Raw genomic sequence first — 22,676 nt, 5'->3', positions numbered from 1 at the left:
ACACTGTTTTTGGGCCTAGCCCAACAACCGCACCGCGCTTATGTTTGGCCCAGGCCCGGGGGCTCCTGTCGGTGTACTAAAATAGGGTTCTATTTCAGTACCCCTTACCAAGTGCACGGGCAGTCAGAGCCGCGCGGCCACGACCACACTAAGCAGGGCAAGGGAGAGGGCCGGAGCCACAAAAAAACCAAAAAGCAACGCCAAGACCGAGGCCACAGAGAGTAGATGGACGAAGCAGGTTTCCCCGGCAAGACCCTTGCCGGGGCAGCACGTCCAACGCCAGTGGAGCGAGCCACCCTTGAGCCCACGGTTTCCAACACCATCAGCCACGTTGGGCCAGGGCTCGGGAGGCACCTCCATGGTGGTATGTAGATCTTTGTGAAGACAAGAACAACACTCTTAATCAGAAGAGTGGAAGACGGCGAGCCTCGGCGAGATCCTTGCCGAGGAAACCCACAAGACCCTTGGCAAGATTCTTGCCGGGGACGAACGCAACGCCACAGCAAGAACCTTGCCGGGGCCTCGGCAAGGCCCTTGCCGAGGGCGTCCGCGAGGCCGCAGCCAGGCCCGCACCCGCCAAGCTTTTCGCCACCAATCCCATGCAGCTGCCAGCCCACCAGCCGAGCAGGCACCTGCGTGTCAACGCAAGGCTCCTCCGCCAACTCAGCACGTGCCTACGTGGTGGCATGCAGGTCTTCGTGAAGGCTCCACCACCGCGCCACCTCAGCTGCTTGCCTGCCTACATGGCGCCACCACCTCGCTGGCCCAGACGCGTGTCAAGACGAGGCGAAGCGGCGGTAAAGTGGAGGGGACACGTCAGGGGCGCATTAAATGCGTGTTCTCCCGTAATGGCTAGCGATAAGCTTAGCCACAGTACCCCGATGGCACCTCCTGGTGCCACTGTGGCGATCCCTTTGCCTATAAAAGGAGACCCAGGGCATCCAGGAGAAGGATTCGGACTCTGGGACCAGTTACGCTCCTTGTAGCTAGTTCGAGAACCTCATGAACACAAATATACACATCCAAGCAGGACTAGGGTATTACGCATCTCTGCGGCCCGAACCTGGGTAAACGATCTGCGTGCTTGTACTGACTGCTGATCCTGCTATCCTCACCACCCAGCGCCCCGCAACCGCAGAAGGGATTCTTGTGATCCCATAGGTGTCGTTTCCCACCGACACCACCGTAATACTTATGCTATCTTCAGAGAAGCCACTAGTGAAACCTATGGCCCCCGGGTCTATCTTTTATCATACAAGTTGGCCATCTAATTTTATTTGCATCTTTACTTTTCTTATCTATATCATAAAATGCCAAAAATATATTTATCTTATCATATTATCTCTATCAGATCTCACTTTCGCAAGTGGCCGTGAAGGGATTGACAACCCCTTTATTGAGTTGGTTGCGAGTTCTTGTTTGTTTGTGTAGGTGCGTGGGACTTTTGAGCAGCCTCCTACTGGATTGATACCTTGGTTCTCAAAAACGGAGGGAAATACTTACGCTACTGTGCTGCATCACCCTTTCCTCTTCAAGGAAAACCAACGCAAGCTCTAGACGTAGCACCCCCGTGCTTGTAACAAGCCTCCTCATGAAATGGCGGCCATAGGTAAATGTAATTCTCTTAGGGGCCACCGTATCTGGTTATCTGATCTCCCTCCCAATGTAACCGTTGCTGTGACCGCCAATTTGGTCGGTCCGACATAAAACTTGGAACGCAAGGTGTTCCAATTGTTGGGGAACGTAGTAATTTTAAAAAAATTCCTACGCACACGAAAGATCATGGTGATGCATAGCAACGAACGGGAGAGTGTGTCCACGTACCCTCGTAGACCGAAAGTGGAAGCGTTTAGTAACGCGGTTGATGTAGTCGAACGTCTTCGTGATCCAACCGATCCAAGTACCGAACGCACGGCACCTCCGCGATCTGCACACGTTCAGCTCAGTGTCGTCCCTCGAACTCTTGATCCAGTTGAGGCCGAGGGAGAGTTCCGCCAGCATGACGGCATGGTGACGGTGATGATGAAGTTACCGGCGCAGGACTTTGCCTAAGCACTACGACAAGATGACCGAGGTGTGTAACTGTGGAAGGGGGCACCGCACACAGCTAAGAGATCAGTGATCAACTTGTGTGTCTAAGGGGTGCCCCCTGGCCACATATATAAAGGATGGAGGGAGGAGGAGGCCGGCCCTCATAGGGCGCGCCCAACGTGTGGAGTCCTACTAGGACTCCCTAGTCCTAGTAGGATTCCACCTCCCACATGGAATAGGAAAAAGGGAAGGGAGAAGGAGAAGGAAGGAAGGGGGCGCCCCCTTTACCTAGTCCAATTCAGACCAGTCCATGGGGAAGGGGCGCGGCCACCCTTGAGGCCTTTCTCTTCTTTCCCGTATGGCCCATTAAGGCCCAATACGAATTCACGTAACTCTCCGGTACTCCAAAAAATAGCCGAATCACTCGGAACCTTTCCGATGTCCGAATATAGCCTTCCAATATATCGATCTTTACGTCTCGACCATTTCGAGCCACCTCGTCATGTCCCCGACCTCATCCGGGACTCCGAACAACCTTCGGTACATCAAATCACATAACTCATAATATAAATTGTCATCGAACGTTAAGTGTGCAGACCCTACGGGTTCGAGAACTATGTAGACATGACCGAGACACATCTCTGATTAATAACCAATAGCGGAACCTGGATGCTCATATTGGCTCCTACATATTCTACGAAGATCTTTATCGGTCAAACCGCATAACAACATACGTTGTTCCCTTTGTCATCGGTATGTTCCTTGCCCGAGATTCGATCGTCGGTATCTCAATACCAAGTTCAATCTCATTACCGGCAAGTCTCTTTACTCGTTCCGTAATGCATCATCCCGCAACTAACTCATTAGTCACAATGCTTGCAAGGCTTATTGTGATGTGCATTACCGTGAGGGCCCAGAGATACCTCTCTGATACACGGAGTGACAAATCCTAATCTTGATCTATGCCAACTCAACAAACACCTTCGGAGACACCTGTAGAGCATCTTTATAATCACCCAGTTATGTCGTGACGTTTGATAGCACACAAGGTGTTCCTCCGGTCTTCGGGAGTTGCATAATCTCATAGTCTGAGGAACATGTATAAGTCATGAAGAAAGCAGTAGCAATGAAACTGAAACGATCATAATGCTAAGCTAACGAATGGGTCTTGTCCATCACATCATTCTCCTAATGATGAGATCCCGTTCATCAAATGACAACACATGTCTATGGTTAGGAAACATAACCATCTTTGATAAATGAGCTAGTCAAGTAGAGGCATACTAGGGACACTTATGTTCTGTCTATGTATTCACACATGTACTATGTTTCCGGTTAATACAATTCTAGCATGAATAATAAACATTTATCATGAAATAAGGAAATAAATAATAACTTTATTATTGCCTCTAGGGCATATTTCCTTCAGTCTCCCACTTGCACTAGAGTCAATAATCTAGTTCACATCGCCATGTGATTTAACACCAATAGTTCACATCACCATGTGAAACACCCATAGTTCACATCGCCATGTGACCAACACTCAAAGGGTTTACTAGAGTCAGTAATCTAGTTCACATCGCCATGTGATTAACACCCAAAGAGTACTAAGGTGTGATCATGTTTTGCTTGTGAGAGAAGTTTAGTCACCGGGTCTGCCACATTCAGATCCGTATGTATTTTGCAAATTTCTATGTCTACAATGCTCTGCACAAAGCTACTCTAGCTAATTGCTCCCACTTTTAATATGCATCTAGATTGAGACTCGGAGTCATCTGGACCAGTGTCAAAGCTTGCATCGACGTAACCCTTTACGACGAACCTTTTCTCACCTCCATAATCGAAAAACATATCCTTATTCCACTAAGGATAATTTTGACCGTTGTCCAGTGATCTACTCCTAGATCACTATTGTACTCCCTTGCCAAACTCAGTGTAGGGTATACAATAGATCTGGTACACAGCATGACATATTTTATAGAACCTATGGCTGAGGCATAGGGAATGACTTTCATTCTGTTTCTATCTTCTGTCGTGGTCGGGTTTTGAGTCTTACTCAATTTCACACCTTGCAACACAGGCAAGAACTTCTTCTTTGACTGTTCTATTTTGAACTACTTCAAAATCTTGTTAAGGTATGTACTCATCGAAAAATCTTATCTAGCGTCTTGATCTATCTCTATAGATCTTTATACTCAATATGTAAGCAGCTTCATCGAGGTCTTTCTTTGAAAAACTTCTTTCAAACACTCCTATATGCTTTCCAGAAAAATTCTACATCATTTATCATGAAATAAGGAAATAAATAATAACTTTATTATTGCCTCTAGGGCATATTTCCTTCACCAATTCAAAAAAAAAGAGATCAGGTATGTATTTTTTATTTTATTTTGTTTTCTACTTTCAATAATTCAAGACTTAAAAAAGTTCCAAAAATTAAAAAAATGAGAATTTTGAAATAAAATGTTTTGTGGATTAAAAAAGTTCAGGATTTTATGAAAATGTTTTCTTATTAAAAAAATAAAATTTAGAAAACAACTTTTCAGGAAATACAAAAATGTTCATGATTTTTCAAAAATTTAGTTTATCAAAAAATGTCCGTTAAATAAAAAAATGTTCATGAATTTAAAAAATTGTTCCACCAATTTCTAAAATAATTTTCGTCCATTCTAGAAATGTTCGCCAATTCAAGAAAAGGGTTAGAAATGTTCATAATTTTTAAAAAATGTTTGCAAATAGTATAAAATGTTAATGAATTCAAAAAATGTTCTTGGTTTAAGAAAATGTTGGAAAATTTGTAAAAGTGTTCATGAATTTGAAAAATGTTCACGATTTCAAATATGTTCACGAGTTTAAAAAAATATTCATGATTTCATGAAAATGAGAATGATAGTGTATCTTGGTGTTGTAGCTAAATGTGATCATGGCTATTTGAGATTATGATTTTTTTTCCCTGTTGCAACACACGGACCCTTTTGCTAGTATACTACCATGTGCGTTGTTTGCTACATAGTCGTATAGTCTTACATCATCTACATCTGATCTCCTCAGGTGACCCTTATACATCCGGGCGAAAGGCTCATTTAGTGATCGGTCACAAAATAGCGAGTCAGCCGGACTCCTCAAACCGGTCCTATATGTCCGAGCTGACCGGCACCACCATATTCAATCCATATTTGGGGCGGATATGAGGAGGACCGACGCGCCCGGGCGCGTTCGCAACATTAGGTCCGACAGATACGACCCACCATAAATTTCATGCCCCCCCAAAAAAACCTGGTCAGACTAGCCCTTTCCTCTCCTCTTTCTCCCTCGTCCGCGTCGGCCCTCCACTAGCTTTGCGCCACCCAACCTCCACCACCGCTTAGGCCCCTCTGTGCCACCACCATCGCTACAAAACTCCTTCCGGGCAGTCTCGCCACACCAGACATCGCTGCATTATGTTCGGCTCTTCTTGGATTACACCTTGCCCTCTATGTGTTCAATAAATTGTCCGAATGTATTTTTGTTATTTTGTAGGCAAAATGGTGAATTTAGACAGTTCGAAGGGTGAGGAGCATCAACACAAAGAACTTGAGTTAATTTAATAGAAGTTATTTGATTCGGAGGTTTGGAGGACGAACATTAATGAGATGATGATTATGATGCGCATCCAGGAGAAAGTGGAGAAGGAAGTGGAGCACATTCTAAACCTCAAAGGTTCAATCAAAGGGAAACGAAGTCACCCGACCAAACCCCACACTGGCCCACATGCCGGTGTCCCGACTATTGGGTGGCGTGTCCGGCCAAAGAAGGACATGAGCAACGATCATCGTTAAGGAATGTTTGCTATACGCCCATAGTATTGCTTAACTTTCCAGCTGTAGCTAGTCTTTGCGTCAATGCGCAACGGGTCATGTATATTTATTCTTAATCATTCATGCAGAGGTATTTTCGGCTGTAGTTAGACTTTGCACAGTTGATGAAAAAAACTTTCAAATAGTTTGTTTAGCTTTCAACTTGTAGTAGATTTTTGCGTAGTTATAGACAGTTAAGGAAAAAATTCAAATAGTTTACTTAGCTTTTTGTTTCCTGACTTTTTGGTTACATTTTCAAATAGTTTGCTTAACTTTTGGGATGTAGTTGGTCTCTCCGTCAATGACGCATCGGGTCATCTAGTTATGAAATCGGAGCCATGAGACATCTAGGGATCATCGACAACCGTGATGGTACTCGGCCACCTGAAAAACCTACTCCCTCCGTCCACATGTAAGTGGACATTTGGCATTTAAAATCTGTCCACAAAAGAGTATACTTTTATCTTTCCAATGCACTTTGAAGTTCAGAAAATGTCTCTTTCATCACACAGTAATCAAGACCAACAACATTCAACACATGGTCTCCTCACTTTCTACATGCACTTTGCTCATTGCGGGTGGGTAATTAAAGAGGAGAGAGTTGGCGGCTTGCGCCTTCCCAATGCATGTTTTACTCCACTCTATAATCTGTCATATTCCATATGTACATTGAGGCTGCCCGTAATGGTAGTATTATAACTAGTATCATGCATACTAACTAGACAACTTTGATGAGGTGGCATAATTAAATGAAGAAACTAAAGGTTGAGTAACATATCATAATACCGTATCATAATAAATAATATACTAATATGTGTCTTGCATGACAATAAATAAAGTTATCTATGATACTATGCATTGCGAAGATAGTATCATACACTAGTATCATATGCATGATACTAACTCATGATACTACCCACTACGAGCCACCTTATTCGTGGATGGAGGGAGTATAAATAAGTAATAGCCTCATTGGTTAAGTACTATACTAGGGCAACATATTTGATGAATCCTACCTAGTTCGTGTATCCGTGTAGCCGTTCCGTTTCAACCCCACGATCTCAATCCCGAGCATCACGTGCAGCCTAGGGACTAATTACGTTTAGACGCCCGCTTTGTAATCTAACAACCATCTTACTTCACAGAAAACCCCCAAAACCTTTTACCCAAGAGTAGCCCGACTGCTTCTACGCGTCTTGCGCCGCCGCCGCCGTCGTGTGCTCCGATTTCTGTCGACTCGATCCCGACGTCGTCCGGCACCCACGAGAGGCAGGTACCGTCCCAGTCTTGTACATGCTTGTCTGATCCCACGTTAACATGAACCTGACAACCATCGGCAAACGCTGTACGCATCAGTCTGTTGTGCATGTACTTCTCTACGTAGACCTATCTCCCCTATAACTGGTAATACTTTGCTGCAGCGGCAACTACCAATGAGCAACTAGCAAGTACAACGATGTCATTTGCAATCAGCGACACGGAGGGCATCAAAAGTTTCAGGTAAAACTACACACAAATTCAGTCCGTGTGTATACACGTGTGAGTGTAGGTTGAAAGGCTAATCATGTGGCCATGTGTGCAGCAGTATCGATCCAATCAATAACGTTCAAATGCATATGAGCCATGGAGGACTTAGTACACCCCAAAAGAACACTGACGTACCCCTCTTTGTAAGTTCAGTTTGCACTAACAACTGAAACTATGCATGAAGTGCTTATTCTGGTTTATTCCTGACATTGCAGTCTTCATCTTTTACACCTGAATGTGATGAGCACTTGAAGCCTAAAGTGGGTATGGCATTTGAAGGACTCGAGGCAGTAGAGAAATTCTACAAGGCATATGCACATGAATCAGGTTTTGGTGTTCGAATCGGACAACAGAAAAAGATTGATAATAAGGTGGTCCGGACTAAGCGTTTCATGTGTAATAGGGAAGGATTCAAGTCAAAAGATAGTAAGGAGATAGATGACCCCTTGAAGAAGAGGCGTAAGCAGACAAATACGCGATGCGGTTGTGATGCCCATATCTTTGTTAGACTTTGTGGGGATAACACCTACAAGATAGACTCATGGGTTGAGCACCACGTTCATGGTCTTGTATCACCTGATAAGCATCATTTGATCAGATCGGATCGTACAGTTAGTGAGAGGGCAAAGAATACTTTATACGCATGTCATAAGGCAAGCATTGGAACCTCTCAAGCATATAGGCTCCTGCAAGTTAGCGATGGCGGAATTCCGAATGTTGGCTGCTCAAAGAGGGACTTGCAGAATTACTACCAAGCACTCAGGTATAAAATCAGAGATGCAGATGCTCAAATGTTTGTGGCCCAATTAGCTAGAAAGCAGGAAGTGAATTCAGCATTTTTCTATGATTTTGATGTGAATGATGAGGGGAAGCTAATGCGTGTGTTTTGGGCGGATGCCACGGGCAGGAAGAACTATAGTCACTTTGGTGATGTCATATCCTTTGATTCTACATACACCACTAATCAGTACAACATGATATTTGCACCATTTACTGGGGTTAATCATCACTTACAAAGTGTATTTTTTGCTACTGCATTCTTATCAAATGAGAAGGATGAGTCATACATTTGGTTATTTGAGACCTTCTTAATTGCAATGGGAGGGATAGCACCTAGACTCATCATAACCGATGAAGCCACTAGCATCAAGAATGGTATTGACGAAGTTCTTCCAACAACCGTTCATAGGTTGTGCATGTGGCATATAATGGAAAAGGTTCCTGAAAAAGTTGGACCTATGATTAGAGAAGATTCTGAATTTTGGACGAGATTGAACTCATGTGTTTGGGGTTCGGAAACTTCAATAGAGCTTGAGTCACAATGGAATTCCATCATTACAGATTTTGGGTTGGAGGAAAATGAGTGGTTGAGTAAAAGGTTTAGCATTCGAGATAAATGGATACCGGCGTACTTTATGGATATATCTCTAGCGGGCATTCTCCGAACCACTTCAAGATCAGAAAGTGCAAATTCGTTTTTTAACCACTTCATTCATCGAAGGCTTGCTTTTGTTGAGTTTTGGCTTAGGTTTGACACAGCTTTAGAATGTCAACGTGAGGAAGAATTCATGGCAGACAACAGAAGCATACATACCACCCCACAACTATTTACGCCATGGACAATGGAGAAACAAGGTAGTGAGGTATTCACATATGAGGTGTTCGAGAAATTTCAGCTACAAGTTATTGCTGCTAGAGACCATTGTTGTGTTCAGAATATTACACAAGGTGTGGGGGTAAAAAATGTGACCCTGAGAGGTCGGTCTGGTAAGATTAGGGAGGTTTGCTATGACATTGGAAGCATGATAGCAAATTGTTCGTGCAAGTTATTTGAGTCACTCGGTATTCCATGTCGCCATATTATCCAAGTTTTGAGGATTGAAAACCAAAATGAGCTTCCTAGCTACTACATTATGAAAAGATGGCAGAAAAGGTGCAAAAGGTAAAAACAGTAATGCATGCCAACCGATTTCTTATTGTTATTCCATAATCATATGACTAGCAACATTCTTTTGTTTTGCAGGGAGAATGTTTATGATGAACAGGGGAACCTACTAGAAGAAAAGCCCATGGATTCACTTGATGCGGCCACAAGAAAGAAGATTTCAGTTGTACGAGATAAGATGGAAGAGCTTATTCAAAAGGCGAAACATTCAGATGAAGCATTGGACTTCTTAACATCAAGTGTGATGAACATTGAGGCGCCTTTGGGCCAAATGATCCCTGAAGCCACCCAAAGCACTAGGCAAGAGGAATATGAGGCTTTTATTGGTTGCAATATTCCCACTGAAGTTCATATTCATCCGCCGACTGATGTTCGTACCGTGGGGAGATGCAAAAGAATAAAGCGAGGAAAGGAGATCAAGGAGAGGGTTCAGAAAAATAAGGACAAAGAAGGCAAGGCAAAGGTCGCACGCTTGTGCAAGACGTGCAAGCAAATGGTATTTCATGATAGTCGTAATTGTCCAAGCAAAAAAGGAGGGAGTGTGACTTTGCAAGATATGCAGCCAAATGGTGCCTCCTGATACAGTCCAAGCAAAGAATGTTTTTATCTATATTATCATGCACACTCTGAGCTAGTGAATTATGTAATGGATGAGAATTTGCGTCGTGTCAAATTAAAGTTGACTTGATTTCTGACAAGTTTAATGCTTGTCAAATTGCTACAGAATATCAAACATATTTATCAATTTCAGACATTTTTACCAGCTAGGCAAGCATGATTAAATTTCTTTTTATAATATTAAAACTTTTACTGTGGCAATACTGCATGTTTATTTCCTCCCGATTTTTTTGATCAGACTTGCATTGTCCAGTAGCACATAATGAAGTTTGTAGGTGTTCAGAAAACTTATGATGGTGACTTTTGCTTATAGCTTTGATCGCAAAACTGCATAGCCATCGCAGGCCTCTTCTGTACTTCAAAGCTTTACTGAAATGGTCGCCTGTTTTACTAACGCATAACTCAATAAGTCACTAGCCTTCTTGGCAACAGCAAAGAGGACTCTTTTTTTACCAAATGCCAAGCAAACTAACAGGAAAAAGCTCAAGCAAAGCCTCTGATTTGAACCTGCCATTGCCATTCATTATGCTGCAAAAATTGATACAGTTTACTGCTACGGGCTTTTGCACTAGTAATGTGCATGTCAGTCAGCCGAATGCTACAGGACAGTACTTGCACAAGTTCATCTGTTACAGCCTTCCTGCAGACGAGAGGCTACAACTTCCTCTGAAGGAATCACCCTTGTCGGGGTAGGCCATCCAGGGAGATAGCGCCTGATCTGAGAGGCTTCGTCACCGGAGCCGAACGACGACAGTTCGTCATGGCCTTGCCTCCGAGACGACCGCCCGGGCCGGTTCGTCGCCGGCGCCGAACAACGTCAGTTCGTCATGGACCCGCCGTCGAGGCATCCGCTTGGTTTGCTTTGTCACGGGCGCCGGACGACGTCGGGATCGAGTCGACGGAAATCGGAGCACACGACGGCGGCGGCTGCGGCGGCGGAAGACGCGCAGAAGCAGTCGGGCTACTCTTGGGTAAAAGGTTTTGGGGGTTTTCTGTGAAGCAAGATGGTTGTTAGATTACAAAGCGGGCATCTAAACGTAATTAGTCCCTAGGCTGCACGTGATGCTCGGGATTGAGATCGTGGGGTTGAAACGGAATGGCTACACGGATACACGAACTAGGTAGGATTCACCAAATATGTTGCCAATAAGCAAAATTGGAGGGATCATGTTATATGAGAAAATTTAGTGTGGTGAAATGAGTAGCGCAAATTACGCCCCCTCCCCCTATGGAGGCGATCCCCCAGATATCCGCCTTCGGTAACCCAGTACCACCGCCGGAACCCTCTGCCATCGGCCTGAACCAGTAGGTGAGAGCGCATGTCCCCCCGCCCCACCGCGCACTCGTCGAGGAGGACCCGCTGGGTCTCCACAAGATCCGGAAGAAGATGGCAGGGATGATCCGTTCGCTGATTGCCCAGAGGATAGCAAGGAAAGGCGCGTAGGGCATGGATGGGGGCTCAAGTGGATCTCAACCAAATGCAACTCTAGGCTGAGTCAAAGAAGGAATGGACTGGATCCGGAAATCTCTGCAGGACAACGGGTCAGGAGAGATGATCCCGCGAGATGAATGGGACTGGAGCACCAGACCAGCAATAGATCCAGCACCAGAAAGTGCATAAACACCTGTGAGCCCTCTCCTGCTCGCCCTACTCAAAGTCAGGAATGTGATCAGGAAATTGCATGCATAGTATCAATTGTCGATATGGTACGAGAGTATGAAAGAAAGCACTTTGGTGTTAAAGGTTCAGCCTTAGGATATCATCAGAATCGCAGAGATTCGGTACCAAGTGGTTACACAGATCAAATAAAGCCCCAACAAAGCGGGGATCGATTAAGGAAAATAACCCCATTTCGGATGCTATGAATGGTCTACCAAGCACTGTTTTGTCACAAGATCAGACCCATATCAATCTCACCCAGACAGAGGATCCACCCGATGACATAGTGTGGAATGTATCATTCAGAGATGATCTAATGCCTTTGGAAAACCAATATGGCTGGGGTATAAAAACTGGTAAGATGATGATATCAACTTGCGCATCACAGACCTACAAGCAACCCCCCACCACCACCACATCTGCACCATGGAGAACACTGTTGACAGAAAGGTGAAGAAGGCTGCGACAGAGAGCAAGCTGGAGGTGGTCGCCTCAAATGGCAATGAACGTGCGGGCAGGAGGCTAGAAAGGGATCCTCCTCGCATGGACAGAGGGAGGCCTCCCTAATGGAGACCCAGCATGCCCCTGCTACGTCGGCGATGGAGGTTCAGACCTTCGACGTCGTGGAGCTGTGGACCTCACCAGGGCACGAGCTGCTATGCGTACCCGTTGGCTAGCTGTTGGCTACTTATTTTCTGTGTTGCCCTTCAGTACAGAGGGGTTGTTTGGAGAGCTAAAAAGCAAATGGGGCCTTCGTGGATGCATTGCCTACACCCTGCTCTGCAACAACAGGTTCATGCTGGAGTTTGAGCGCGAAGGAGACAGGCGCTTCGTCCTGGAGAACGGGCTATGGACCCACCAAAAGGGTGCGTTCCTGATCGTCCCGTTTGATGGCCAAGGTAAAACTGCTAATGTGGTTGTGAATGTGATGCCCATTTGGGCATGCATATATGACATCCCCCCCGGCTCATGCTCTCTGAGGAGATGGGATGGGAGCTGGAGATAGAGCTCGACAAGGTTCTGAGAGTTGACGCTGATAAGAGCGCAGGGCCGGTCCACAGATAAACGGGGCCCAGGGGCAAGACAAGAACATGGGGCCCTTCTTGACACAAAAAATCTCAAATTTTATTTATTTTGAAAATTAGAAGCAATCCAGTACATAGTGTAGATTGATGGAACAATATAGCTCCAGAACAGCTCGATTTTGTAATTGTTACAATGAAGATATCTTTTTTTCTGCAAAACAAAACAAACAATGAATGATTGTTATTTATCGACACACGGTATTTCTGAGTTTGGTGAGTGAGCTAGGTTTTTTGTTTACTACAACTATTATCACCCTTGTTGGTATCATCAGCAGCAACATAAATATTGTCAGTTTTTGCTCTTCGACATTTACTACAGTCAAGTGCAAAGAATTACTACTTTTGAAAAACTTAGCCATTACCCGCCAAAAAAAGGAAAACGAAGCGATTGATCCTTTCTGGGATTCTACCAGCTCATCTATCCATTTTTCTTCCTTCCTTTAATCACTACCAAGACAAATACTTTCTTGTAGACATGTCACCAAACAAGCTGCATAAAAATTGTTAATACAGGAACAGAAGAACCTGGAAACGGATTGATGCGGATGTAGGTGGCTTGATCCACAGGCCGCAACAGCCAGAATTAGCACGAATAAGATGCCGCTGCCATGAAGTGAATAAAATTTAGGGAAACACTTAGGCCCCGTTCGGATCTTGTCCTGCTCCCAGCTTCTGCGGCTCCGCGCTGGAGACGGCCCGAATGCCACGGCTTCAAGAAGCCAGCTTCGCGGAGCGATGTCCCCTCGCAGTGCAAAAACGAGAAGCTGGGGCAACCCCGCTCCCAAAAATCGAAGGAGGAGGAGTTGGAGATAATTACTGATATGCCACCGCCAAGTGACCGGGGGGCAGCTTACCAGTTCACTAGTCATGTCTTTCTCCCAGATACTTTGCAATTCTGGTCGAAACGTGGCATGCCTTTCCTTCGAATGGGCCCGAAGCAAGTTTATTGGGCTACCAGCCCAACTAAACTAACTTGAAGTGGAGCTGACCTTCCGAACATTTTCTTTGGAGCCCTTTTTCTACGAGAAGTAGGATTTGGCAGGAGAAGCGGAAGTTGGCTATTTGGAGGAGTTGGAGAGGATCCGAACGGGGCCTAATCATACATCTGATACAAATCAATCCTTAGACCACTAATGCTTCGTTGATGCTTGTTTAATCCCACGGCTGAGCCTCACCCCGCCAATTTTCTTGGAGCCACATTACCATAACTTCCCCTAATCCCTCGCCCCCGTCCATCTCTCTCCGTATCCCCTGTTCCTCTGCCTTTCCCTGTCGGATCTCGCCTCCGTTCTCGCAATCCGTCGGGACACTGTTACTATGTCCTCTCCGACAGCGCCGCCAGAACTACATCCCCTGCGCACCGTGCTTCGAGCCAGCGTCGTCTCCGAGCAGATCATCCACCACAGCGCCCAGATCTGAACCACCTATGTGCCCCCCGCGTGACCTCTTTGATGCGCCAGCCCAACATCAGGTGGCCGTGCATGCCATCTGCACCATGTTATTTGCCTCCCTAGGTTACCGAGAGGATCAACCAGGTCATCTTGCAGGCACCAGGTGTGTACGACTCTACCACCCATGACTTGCATCTTCAACTTAATTGAGCCTTCGATGTCTTTATTGTATCAAAGTACAAATAATACAAGCACTAGGTTCTGTAATGTTGAAGTACAAATCGACATGTTTGAATTGTAGTGTACTTTTATTCAAATGGACGTGCGATGATTTTGTGTTTGTCCACAACTTTAGTGCATGTAAGCTCACATAACTCCAATTAGGTTGATGATATTGATATGTACATTACAAATTGCAGCACCCAAATCTTGAAAATAGATGTGCTATTTTTTCCATAATAGGATGCTTCCAATATGTCACATCTATGTTGTGGTGGCAACAGATTTTGGCTTCAGATTTCATGCTTCATTGTTCTTATATATGTGCCCGTAGCTTCCTTCCCCATGTATGTTCTAATTCATGTCAGCCTTTTTTGTTCTGCCGAGGAGGTAGCCGGGAGCCGTGCCAACGCTGCAGAGGAGGTTGATGTTGCCGTTGGTTGGCTCCGGCGTCCCTTCTTCGCCAGGACGGAAGGACGATCGTCAGTCAATACGACATGCTGCATACATGTCGTACTTTTGCATCCTCAGTTTGTATATATTCTATGGGGAGCCTTGTAATTCAGTGTGTTCAGTTTTGCTTCATTTCGATGCTTCATATTGCGCCCTCATGCTTCCTAAACTTCAAATATATTATGGACGGAATGGCTATCTTCATGATTTGAGTCTGAACAACCATGTAGAAATCTTTTGTTATTCCCACTTTTAAAATTCTATGGTTCTACTATGCAGATTATGTTGGATTTGCACGATATGATGCATCCAAAATTTCATGCTTCATATGTTTGATTAGTTTGCTTCATAAGTATCATAGTTGTGTTTCTTCAACAATTTGCTTCATATGTATATATATAACACTTGTGCTTCTACAATGCTTCAGGTTGCTTCATTTCCGTGCTTCCTATTTTTAGTCAAATCCAACAACTCATGTTTCCTGAAGTTCTGCAAGGTCGACGGGAGCGGGAGAAAATGTTTTGCAGATCGTGAGCATGCCGTGGTGGTCGATGGTGGAACGACATGTGAAATGAGATTGACAATCTCAGTGGCTAGTGTTCTCGTCATCGGCTTGGAAGCAAACTAGCAAGATTCGCGCTCGGCTACCATGAGTTAAGAGTGTCGCCCCTCCATGGTGCCATCCTCGCTGCTCCCCACCCACTCTCGTGCCTCGACGACAGCATCACCTGATGACTTCTGGGTGAAATAATGGATTCCGTCAAGGCTAGGTCGGACATGGTGGATGAAGCAGAGCAAAGAGAGACGGGGATGGAACCACAACTGCTATGAAATTGCTAGTAAACGAAAAAGCTACAAGCATGACATGTGAAATCATATGCAAAAAATAAAGGAAGCACGTCACTTGACAATGTTTGGAGAAAAAATTGCTATGGATTAGAAATCATAGTTTGTAATTTGTATTGTTGGAAGCATCAATTCCATATGATTGAAATAAATATGAAATAACATTGAAGCATTGTTTGTGGTGCCTAGAAATAAGTTTTCTCCCAAGGGAAGCAAATATTACCTCGCACGTCGAAAAATAATTCTTACATTGACGCAAATATAGTTGGAAGCAAATTTTCTAAGCAATGGAAATATTTTTTGGCACATTGGAAACATAACGAATTTATTACAATATTGGATTTTCTTTTGGACAGAAGCACTAGCACAGGAAGCAAATTTTAGTAGCACCAGAAACAATTTTGCGTTCGGTAGAAGTTCCCGGAAAATAAGATGGTATAAAAAAGAGTGTAAATTAAAGGGAATTTAAATTATAAGCATGATTTTAGGAAGCTATTATGTGTAAGAAGCAACGATTTATATGGAAGCAAGATACTAGAGGGACCTACATTGAAAGCACTACTAATCAACTTGCTAAAATTCAGTGGTGGAATCACAGCTAATCAGCATTAATTAGTTTCAGTTTTGGGAACACTCAACAGAAGGATGCTGCTTATCCAACGGGTGCATGGGATCCAATCCAAGGGCTGTCTACTGGTCTGATAGAATGCTAGGCATCAGTAGTCTGATGCCTAGCGGTTTTACCCTTTCTCTTCTAATCTCCTGCCTGAGTGCTCTCTCACATCTGGATCCAATGAAGGGCAGAACAATGTGCAACGTGGAATCGTGAGTGCCGGGGGGCAGGGCTAATTACCAGTGAATCTTTGAATTGAGGAACGAGGTTACGGGAAGCAATAACACGTACCATCTTGATCTCTCCAACTCTAGTTGATGGGAAGTGACCAGATCGATGAGAAAGGAAGGAGAGGACCATTGGGGAGTGAAAATTCGCGCCCTTGGTATCATGGCCGTGTCCTTGTAATCGGAGAGGCATCAGGCATGCGAGGGGCGGCGCTGTTCGGGAGTAGGGATTTGGGGAAGCGAATGAGTCGCGGAGCTAAAGAGACGAGAATGATGATGGTCCAATGTGGCGAACAGACGTGACTTTTGCTTGGTGGGTTTTCCATAGCACGGTTCCTTGGGCCTTTATTTTTCCCTTCTACTTTCCTTGGCCCATTCTACTTACTAGAGAAGGAATACCTGGGTTGGGGCCCCTGCGCCCCGGGGACCCAGGGCGGGCACCCCGTTTGCCCGGCCTATGGGCCGGCCCTGTAAGAGCGACGACATATTCACTGGATTTGTCTGTGTCCGTGTCAAGCACAATGTAAACAAGAGTCTCCTACGTGAGATCAAAAGTAGAGAGCTAGGCGAAGATGAACTTTTTGTATTAATTATGAGGACTTAAAAATTAGGAAACATGATGTATAGGAGTATAAACAGTGGCGGAGGCAGGGTGCTGGCAGGGGTCTTGGCCCCCCCATGCCCTCACAAGTACAGCTATATGTGCTCCTAATCCTCCATTTTTCAAACATAATTAGCAAAATTAGATGATTTGGCCCCGTCTAACATTATATAATATGTTTGGCCCCCTCTATATTGAGTTTCTGGCTTCCCATTGAGTATAAAAGAATTGAATGAGAGCTTTGAGAAATTCTTGACTTGGTCAAAATCAGGTGAACCTATTTCAATTGAACACCTCAATTGATTGTGATGCCTTTTACCCCTAGAGAGCTTTTTTTAGAAAAGAAGGGCTTCGCACCCTTCTGATTTTCATTAACGAAAACCATGATGTTTGGAGCTACAAGGAAAAAATAAAAGAGCACAATGAACTGCTTCCAGCTCCAGCAAATCCCCGAGAGGGAAATGTTTATAGAACTAAAGGCAAGACTAAGAAACCAAACCGTCTACTACAGCAAACTTTGTTATTTAAGTTTATACATTCATCTAGGCTAGGGGCCTCAAATTCCAAAAGACAAAGACCACTGAAAGACAAGTAGACAGAAGCGAGCAAATCAGCCACCACACGGAAGAGCTTTGCTTTCTCATTCCAGCCGCGCCACATTGATTCTGCACCCTCGAGAGGCTGCATAAACCTCATTTGCTACCCATTCTAGCAGTCTTGCCCCTAGCTCCAACACCTTTTTTTGTTGCTCCTTTATCTGCAAAATTGACCAATCCACCATCCAGTAGCTCATCAGTTTAAGTAAAGTCATAGGACCAGAGTTTTTTTTCAAGGATGATCCCATTCCTAGATTTCCATAAAGCCTAGAATACTGTAGCAATCCCAACTAACACCCTTTTCTTATCATTCGCCCTAAATGTGTCTAACCATTCCCTGAAACATTCTTGGACTGATGATGGAGTTTTTCTCAGCCCAAATGAACATTTGATTAAACTCCACATCATAGAAGCAGCCGAACATGTGAAAAATAGATGATCAACTGGTTCATCTTTCCCACAAAACACACAGTTACTTTGTCCTTTCCACCCCCTCTTCAATAAGGAGTCTCTAGTAAGTATACTTTTTTTGTAGACTAACCAAAGAAAAACTCTAATCTTAGCTGGGACCTTGATCTTCCACAATTTTTTTGTGGGAATCTAAGAGCAGAAGCTGACGCAAGCGCTCATATACACGCGCATACACTAACCCCTTTTAATGCACACATGCACACCCTACCCCTATGAGCACCTCCGAAAGACTGAGCCGGCATATCATCTTGAAATTTACGAAGTCACCATAGTCACCTCGTCGTCGACGGAACGTCTCCTCCCACTGAATGCGCATCGCCGGAAATTCTGAAATAAATCTAGAAATAAATGCGAGCACCAGGATTTGAACCCTGGTGGGCTGGGGATACCACAATCCCTCTAACCATCCAACCACAGGTTGGTTATAATGCTGAATTAGTATGTGCTGCGGTGACAAAAGAACGCCCAAATCCGAGCCCAATAAACAAGACGGTTCCAGTGCCTGAACATTTTGGCCCAGCCCAACGAACCAACAGCTTTATGTACGTTTCAGTAATTGTAATCCGACACATGACGGATTGGGTCCACCATGTTTTTTAGGGACGCTAAGGTGGCGGAGCGCGATTGCCTGGCGATCGCATCTCTACGCTAGGGTTAGGGTTCCGACCGACGGGGGTGGTGTTTTTCGGCGATCTCTAGGGGGGCGACGGCGCTCATCCTGGTCTTCGGCCAGTCAGACTGCGTTGTCGTCAAGGAGCAGTGCTAATGGCGGGGACGGCAGACAGGAAGAAAGAGGGGAAGGAGGCGGCGACCCTGGGGAAAACTGCAACGATCACATCTACCTCTGTATCGGCGGCTACGACGCCGGCACGGAAGGCGGCTGGATCTGCTAGCGGAGATTCTTCACGTTCTCCAGTTGAGAGCAAAACCCAGGACCCGACTGCGAGTCTCTCGGTGCGATTGGGAGGTATGGTTTTGATGGACAAGGAAGTTGAAGGTTTTGTCTTTGAAGATCCAGATCCGATTGTCCATAAGTACAGAAAGCGGTCGGCTGTGGGACGGGTGTGCTCACCGCGACCGATGAAGAAGGCAGTGCTGGAGAAAACTATGCCTAGAGCTTGGGGCTTGTTGCACCACGAGGCCAAATTCAGTGAGATCGGTCCCAACACCATTATGGTTCACTTTGGCAGTGAGGGCGACTGGAAGCACGTGCTTAACAACGGCCCTTGGCAGTTTAAATTTGCTGTGTTGGTTATGAAGGATTATGAGGGAGACAAAAGACCTTCTGAGATGGTTTTTGACAAGGTAGACGTCTGGGTTAGAGTGAATGATCTTCCCCCGGACAAAAGGACGGAGACGTTTGGGAGGGCTTTGGGTAACTGGCTGGGAGAGATTGTCAGAGTGGATGTTGACAAGGAGGGTTTTGTGAGAGGAAGTCAACTTAGGGTGAGGGCTAAAATATCTGTGTTCGAGCCTCTGGTCCGTGGATTTTTCCTGAAGAAATCGAAAGAGGACAAGGAGAAAACTTGGTTTGACTTCCACTATGAGAAGGTGCCTCACTTTTGCTTCGACTGTGGGCGTCTGGTTCATGCAGGTGGGATCTGTATACCACCATCTGACTCCTCTTCCCAATGGGGGAGATGGCTTAGGGCATCCTCGGGAAGAAACAACACAGGGGGCAGTGAGTGGTGCAACTAGTAGCAATCAGAGCAGGAGCGACTCTTTTAATGGGGACGCGCCCGGAATTTATTCAGAGTATCCTAGGGCGCAAGAATCGCAGACAAAGAGGAATCTGAATCCCGACTTCTCCCATTCAGCCAACAATCGCACTGGTGATCGGAACAGGCAGGAAACGAACGAGGTGTGCAGTCCTGATAAGGGCAAGTTAAAGAATGCAACCCCGAAGGAGAAAGACTTAAGGGAGAATTTGGAGGCTCGGAGAGAAACAGACCTACGCTATAAGTTAATGGAGCAGAATGAGCAGCGTCAGAGGAGAGAAGAAAGGGAAGACGAGAAGTACAGTAGAGGAAAGGACAAAGCTCAGTCTTCTTTTGTCGGGCGGCAGACTAGCGGGTCGGGCTGGGGTAACCCACTGGGGGAACCCTATATGCATGGCTTTCATGGGAGACAAAGAGGTAGGTACGTGAAGAAGCCTAGGCAAAACTCAGTACATAGGCCACGTCAGGAGCATTATGACAAAGAGGAAAATACAAGCAAGAAGAGAGGGCCTAGACAGATGTGGGCGGCTAAAGGAGATATTAACAGGCAGGTTTCGTCTGATGTTTTCATTCGTGATATGAGGCAGAAAACAGCCTCCGTGTTTGATCACATCTCTGAGACTCATGATGGATCGGCGGACCCCGAACTCCGGGGCCGCCGGGAGCAATGAATCTGCTAGCCTGGAACTATCGGGGCTTGGGGTTGGACTCGACAGTGGGCGAACTTCGCGACCTAGTTAGGTGTCACAACCCGGCGGTGGTTTTCTTATGTGAAACAAAGAAAAAAGGTAGAGCGATGGATAGACTTAAATGGAGTTTGGGTTTCAAGAATGGTGTGGCCGTGGATTGTGTGGGCAGGAGTGGGGGTCTGGCCCTCTGGTGGCGAGATGATATTCAAGTCACAGTTAAACCATGGTGCCAGTATTTTATTGATGCTGAGATTAGTTGTGATGGCAAAACCTCAAGAGTCACTGGATTCTATGGGGAGCTGAACACGGAGATGAGGAAGAAATCGTGGGATGCAATCAGATTCTTACATAGGCAAAATGACCTCCCTTGGATTTGTTTGGGCGACTTCAATGAGGCATTATTCCAAACAGACCAAGTTGGGGGCAACATAAGGAGTTTTACTCGCATGGAGGATTTTAGGGACTGTTTGGCCGACTGCGGTCTTGCAGATTTGGGCTTCTCCGGATATCCCTACACGTGGGATAATAAGAGGGATGGGTCTGAAAACGTCCAAGTCCGCATGGATAGGGCTACATGCAATGATGGTTTCCTGCAGATGTACCCGGAGACAGTGGTGGAACACATCATGACCGAGGAATCAGATCATCAGGCTATCCTAGTGAGAGCGCTGGAGACAGCTCCGCGCTCCTCTAGAGGAGGCGACAGACCATTCCGCTATGAGGAAGCGTGGACGAGACATGAGCAATATGAGAACATGATTGCTGAAGTGTGGGAAGCAGCGGGAAACGGGGGTCTGAGCTTGACGACGGTGTGGGACAAAATTGGTACGATGACGGGAAGCATGCAGTGATGGGCTAGAGAGGTGTTTGGGTCTGTGCGACGCAAGATTGCTAAACTCAAGACACAACTTGCTGCTGCTAAGACTCGTGCACTTTCATCGGGCTGCCAAGGAGAGGTCCGAGACCTGGAGGAACAATTACGTGAGATGTTCGAGCGGCAGGAACTGTTATACAGACAACGGTCCAGAGTAGACTGGCTAATGGCCGGAGATCAGGACACGAAATACTTCCAGAACCGAGCTACTCACAGAAATAGGAAGAACACGGTCAAGGCATTGTTAAGAGCGGATGGATCACGGTGTACGACTGATGAAGATATGCGCGAGATGGCAGCAAGTTTCTATGAAAATTTGTTTACTTCTGAAGGGTCACGGGGTGCTGATATCTTATTGCAGAACATTGCACAGGTGGTGACAGAGGACATGAATGCCAAGTTGACGAGGCCGATTTCGGACGACGAGATACAAGCAGCCCTATTCCAGATGGGCCCTACAAAACGCCTGGCTCGGATGGGCTGCCCGCCCTCTTCTACCAGCGACACTGGTCGCTGGTTAGAAACGAAGTGTGCGTAGCGGTGCGAGAGTTTTTGAATGGTGCAGCCACCCCGGAAACTTTTGATGACACGGTTCTGGTTATGATCCCAAAGGTGAACTCACTGGAGTTACTTACTCAGTTTAGGCCGATAAGTCTTTGCAACGTGTTGTACAAGATTGCAACTAAGGTTCTAGCTAATAGATTGAAAGTCCTCCCAATTCTCATCTCGGAGGAGCAAAGTGCTTTTGTCCCCGGTCGACTTATTACAGATAATGTCTTGGTTGCATACGAGTGTGTTCATGCCATTCGTATGAGAAGAAGGAAAAAATGCTTATGTGCTGTGAAGCTTGATATGCTGAAGGCGTATGATAGAGTCGAGTGGGCTTTTTTGGAGCAGACTCTAGTTCGGTTCGGTTTTGATCCACTTTGGATAGCTATGATCATGAGATGCATCACGTCCGCAAGGTTCTCAGTTAAGTTAAATGGAGGCTGTTCGAGGGAGTTCATACCTTCTCGTGGACTTAGGCAAGGGGACCCTTTGTCCTCTTACTTGTTCCTCTTTTGCGTAGTAGGGTTCTCGGCCTTGTTGAGGAAAGCCCAGCAAGACAATTCTCTGAAAGGGGTGGCATTTGGGAGCATTGGCCCCCATGTCACGCATTTACTGTTTGCAGATGATAGCATTGTATTCTTGGAAGGAACGAAGGAAAGCATGATGGTTCTTAAAAATATTGTGGTGCACTATGAGGAGGCCTCCGGACAGAAGGTGAACTTGCAGA

General features: G+C 45.6%; 1 protein-coding gene across 1 annotated transcript; it reads left to right on the top strand.

Moving 5' to 3' along the window:
* Positions 1-7,184: 7,184 nt before the first annotated feature.
* On the top strand, positions 7,185-9,919 carry LOC123055659 (protein FAR1-RELATED SEQUENCE 5-like). Its single transcript, XM_044479574.1, has 5 exons — positions 7,185-7,212; positions 7,289-7,367; positions 7,453-7,537; positions 7,610-9,336; positions 9,418-9,919. The coding sequence occupies exons 1-5, from the start codon at positions 7,185-7,187 to the stop codon at positions 9,917-9,919; spliced, it is 2,421 nt and encodes an 806-aa protein (XP_044335509.1).
* Positions 9,920-22,676: the final 12,757 nt, after the last annotated feature.

This window comes from Triticum aestivum, chromosome 2D (genome assembly GCF_018294505.1).
Source record: "Triticum aestivum cultivar Chinese Spring chromosome 2D, IWGSC CS RefSeq v2.1, whole genome shotgun sequence".
Lineage (NCBI taxonomy): Eukaryota > Viridiplantae > Streptophyta > Magnoliopsida > Poales > Poaceae > Triticum > Triticum aestivum.
The sequence above is the reverse complement of the archived record's forward strand: the minus strand, read 5'-3'. Positions and strand labels throughout refer to the sequence as shown.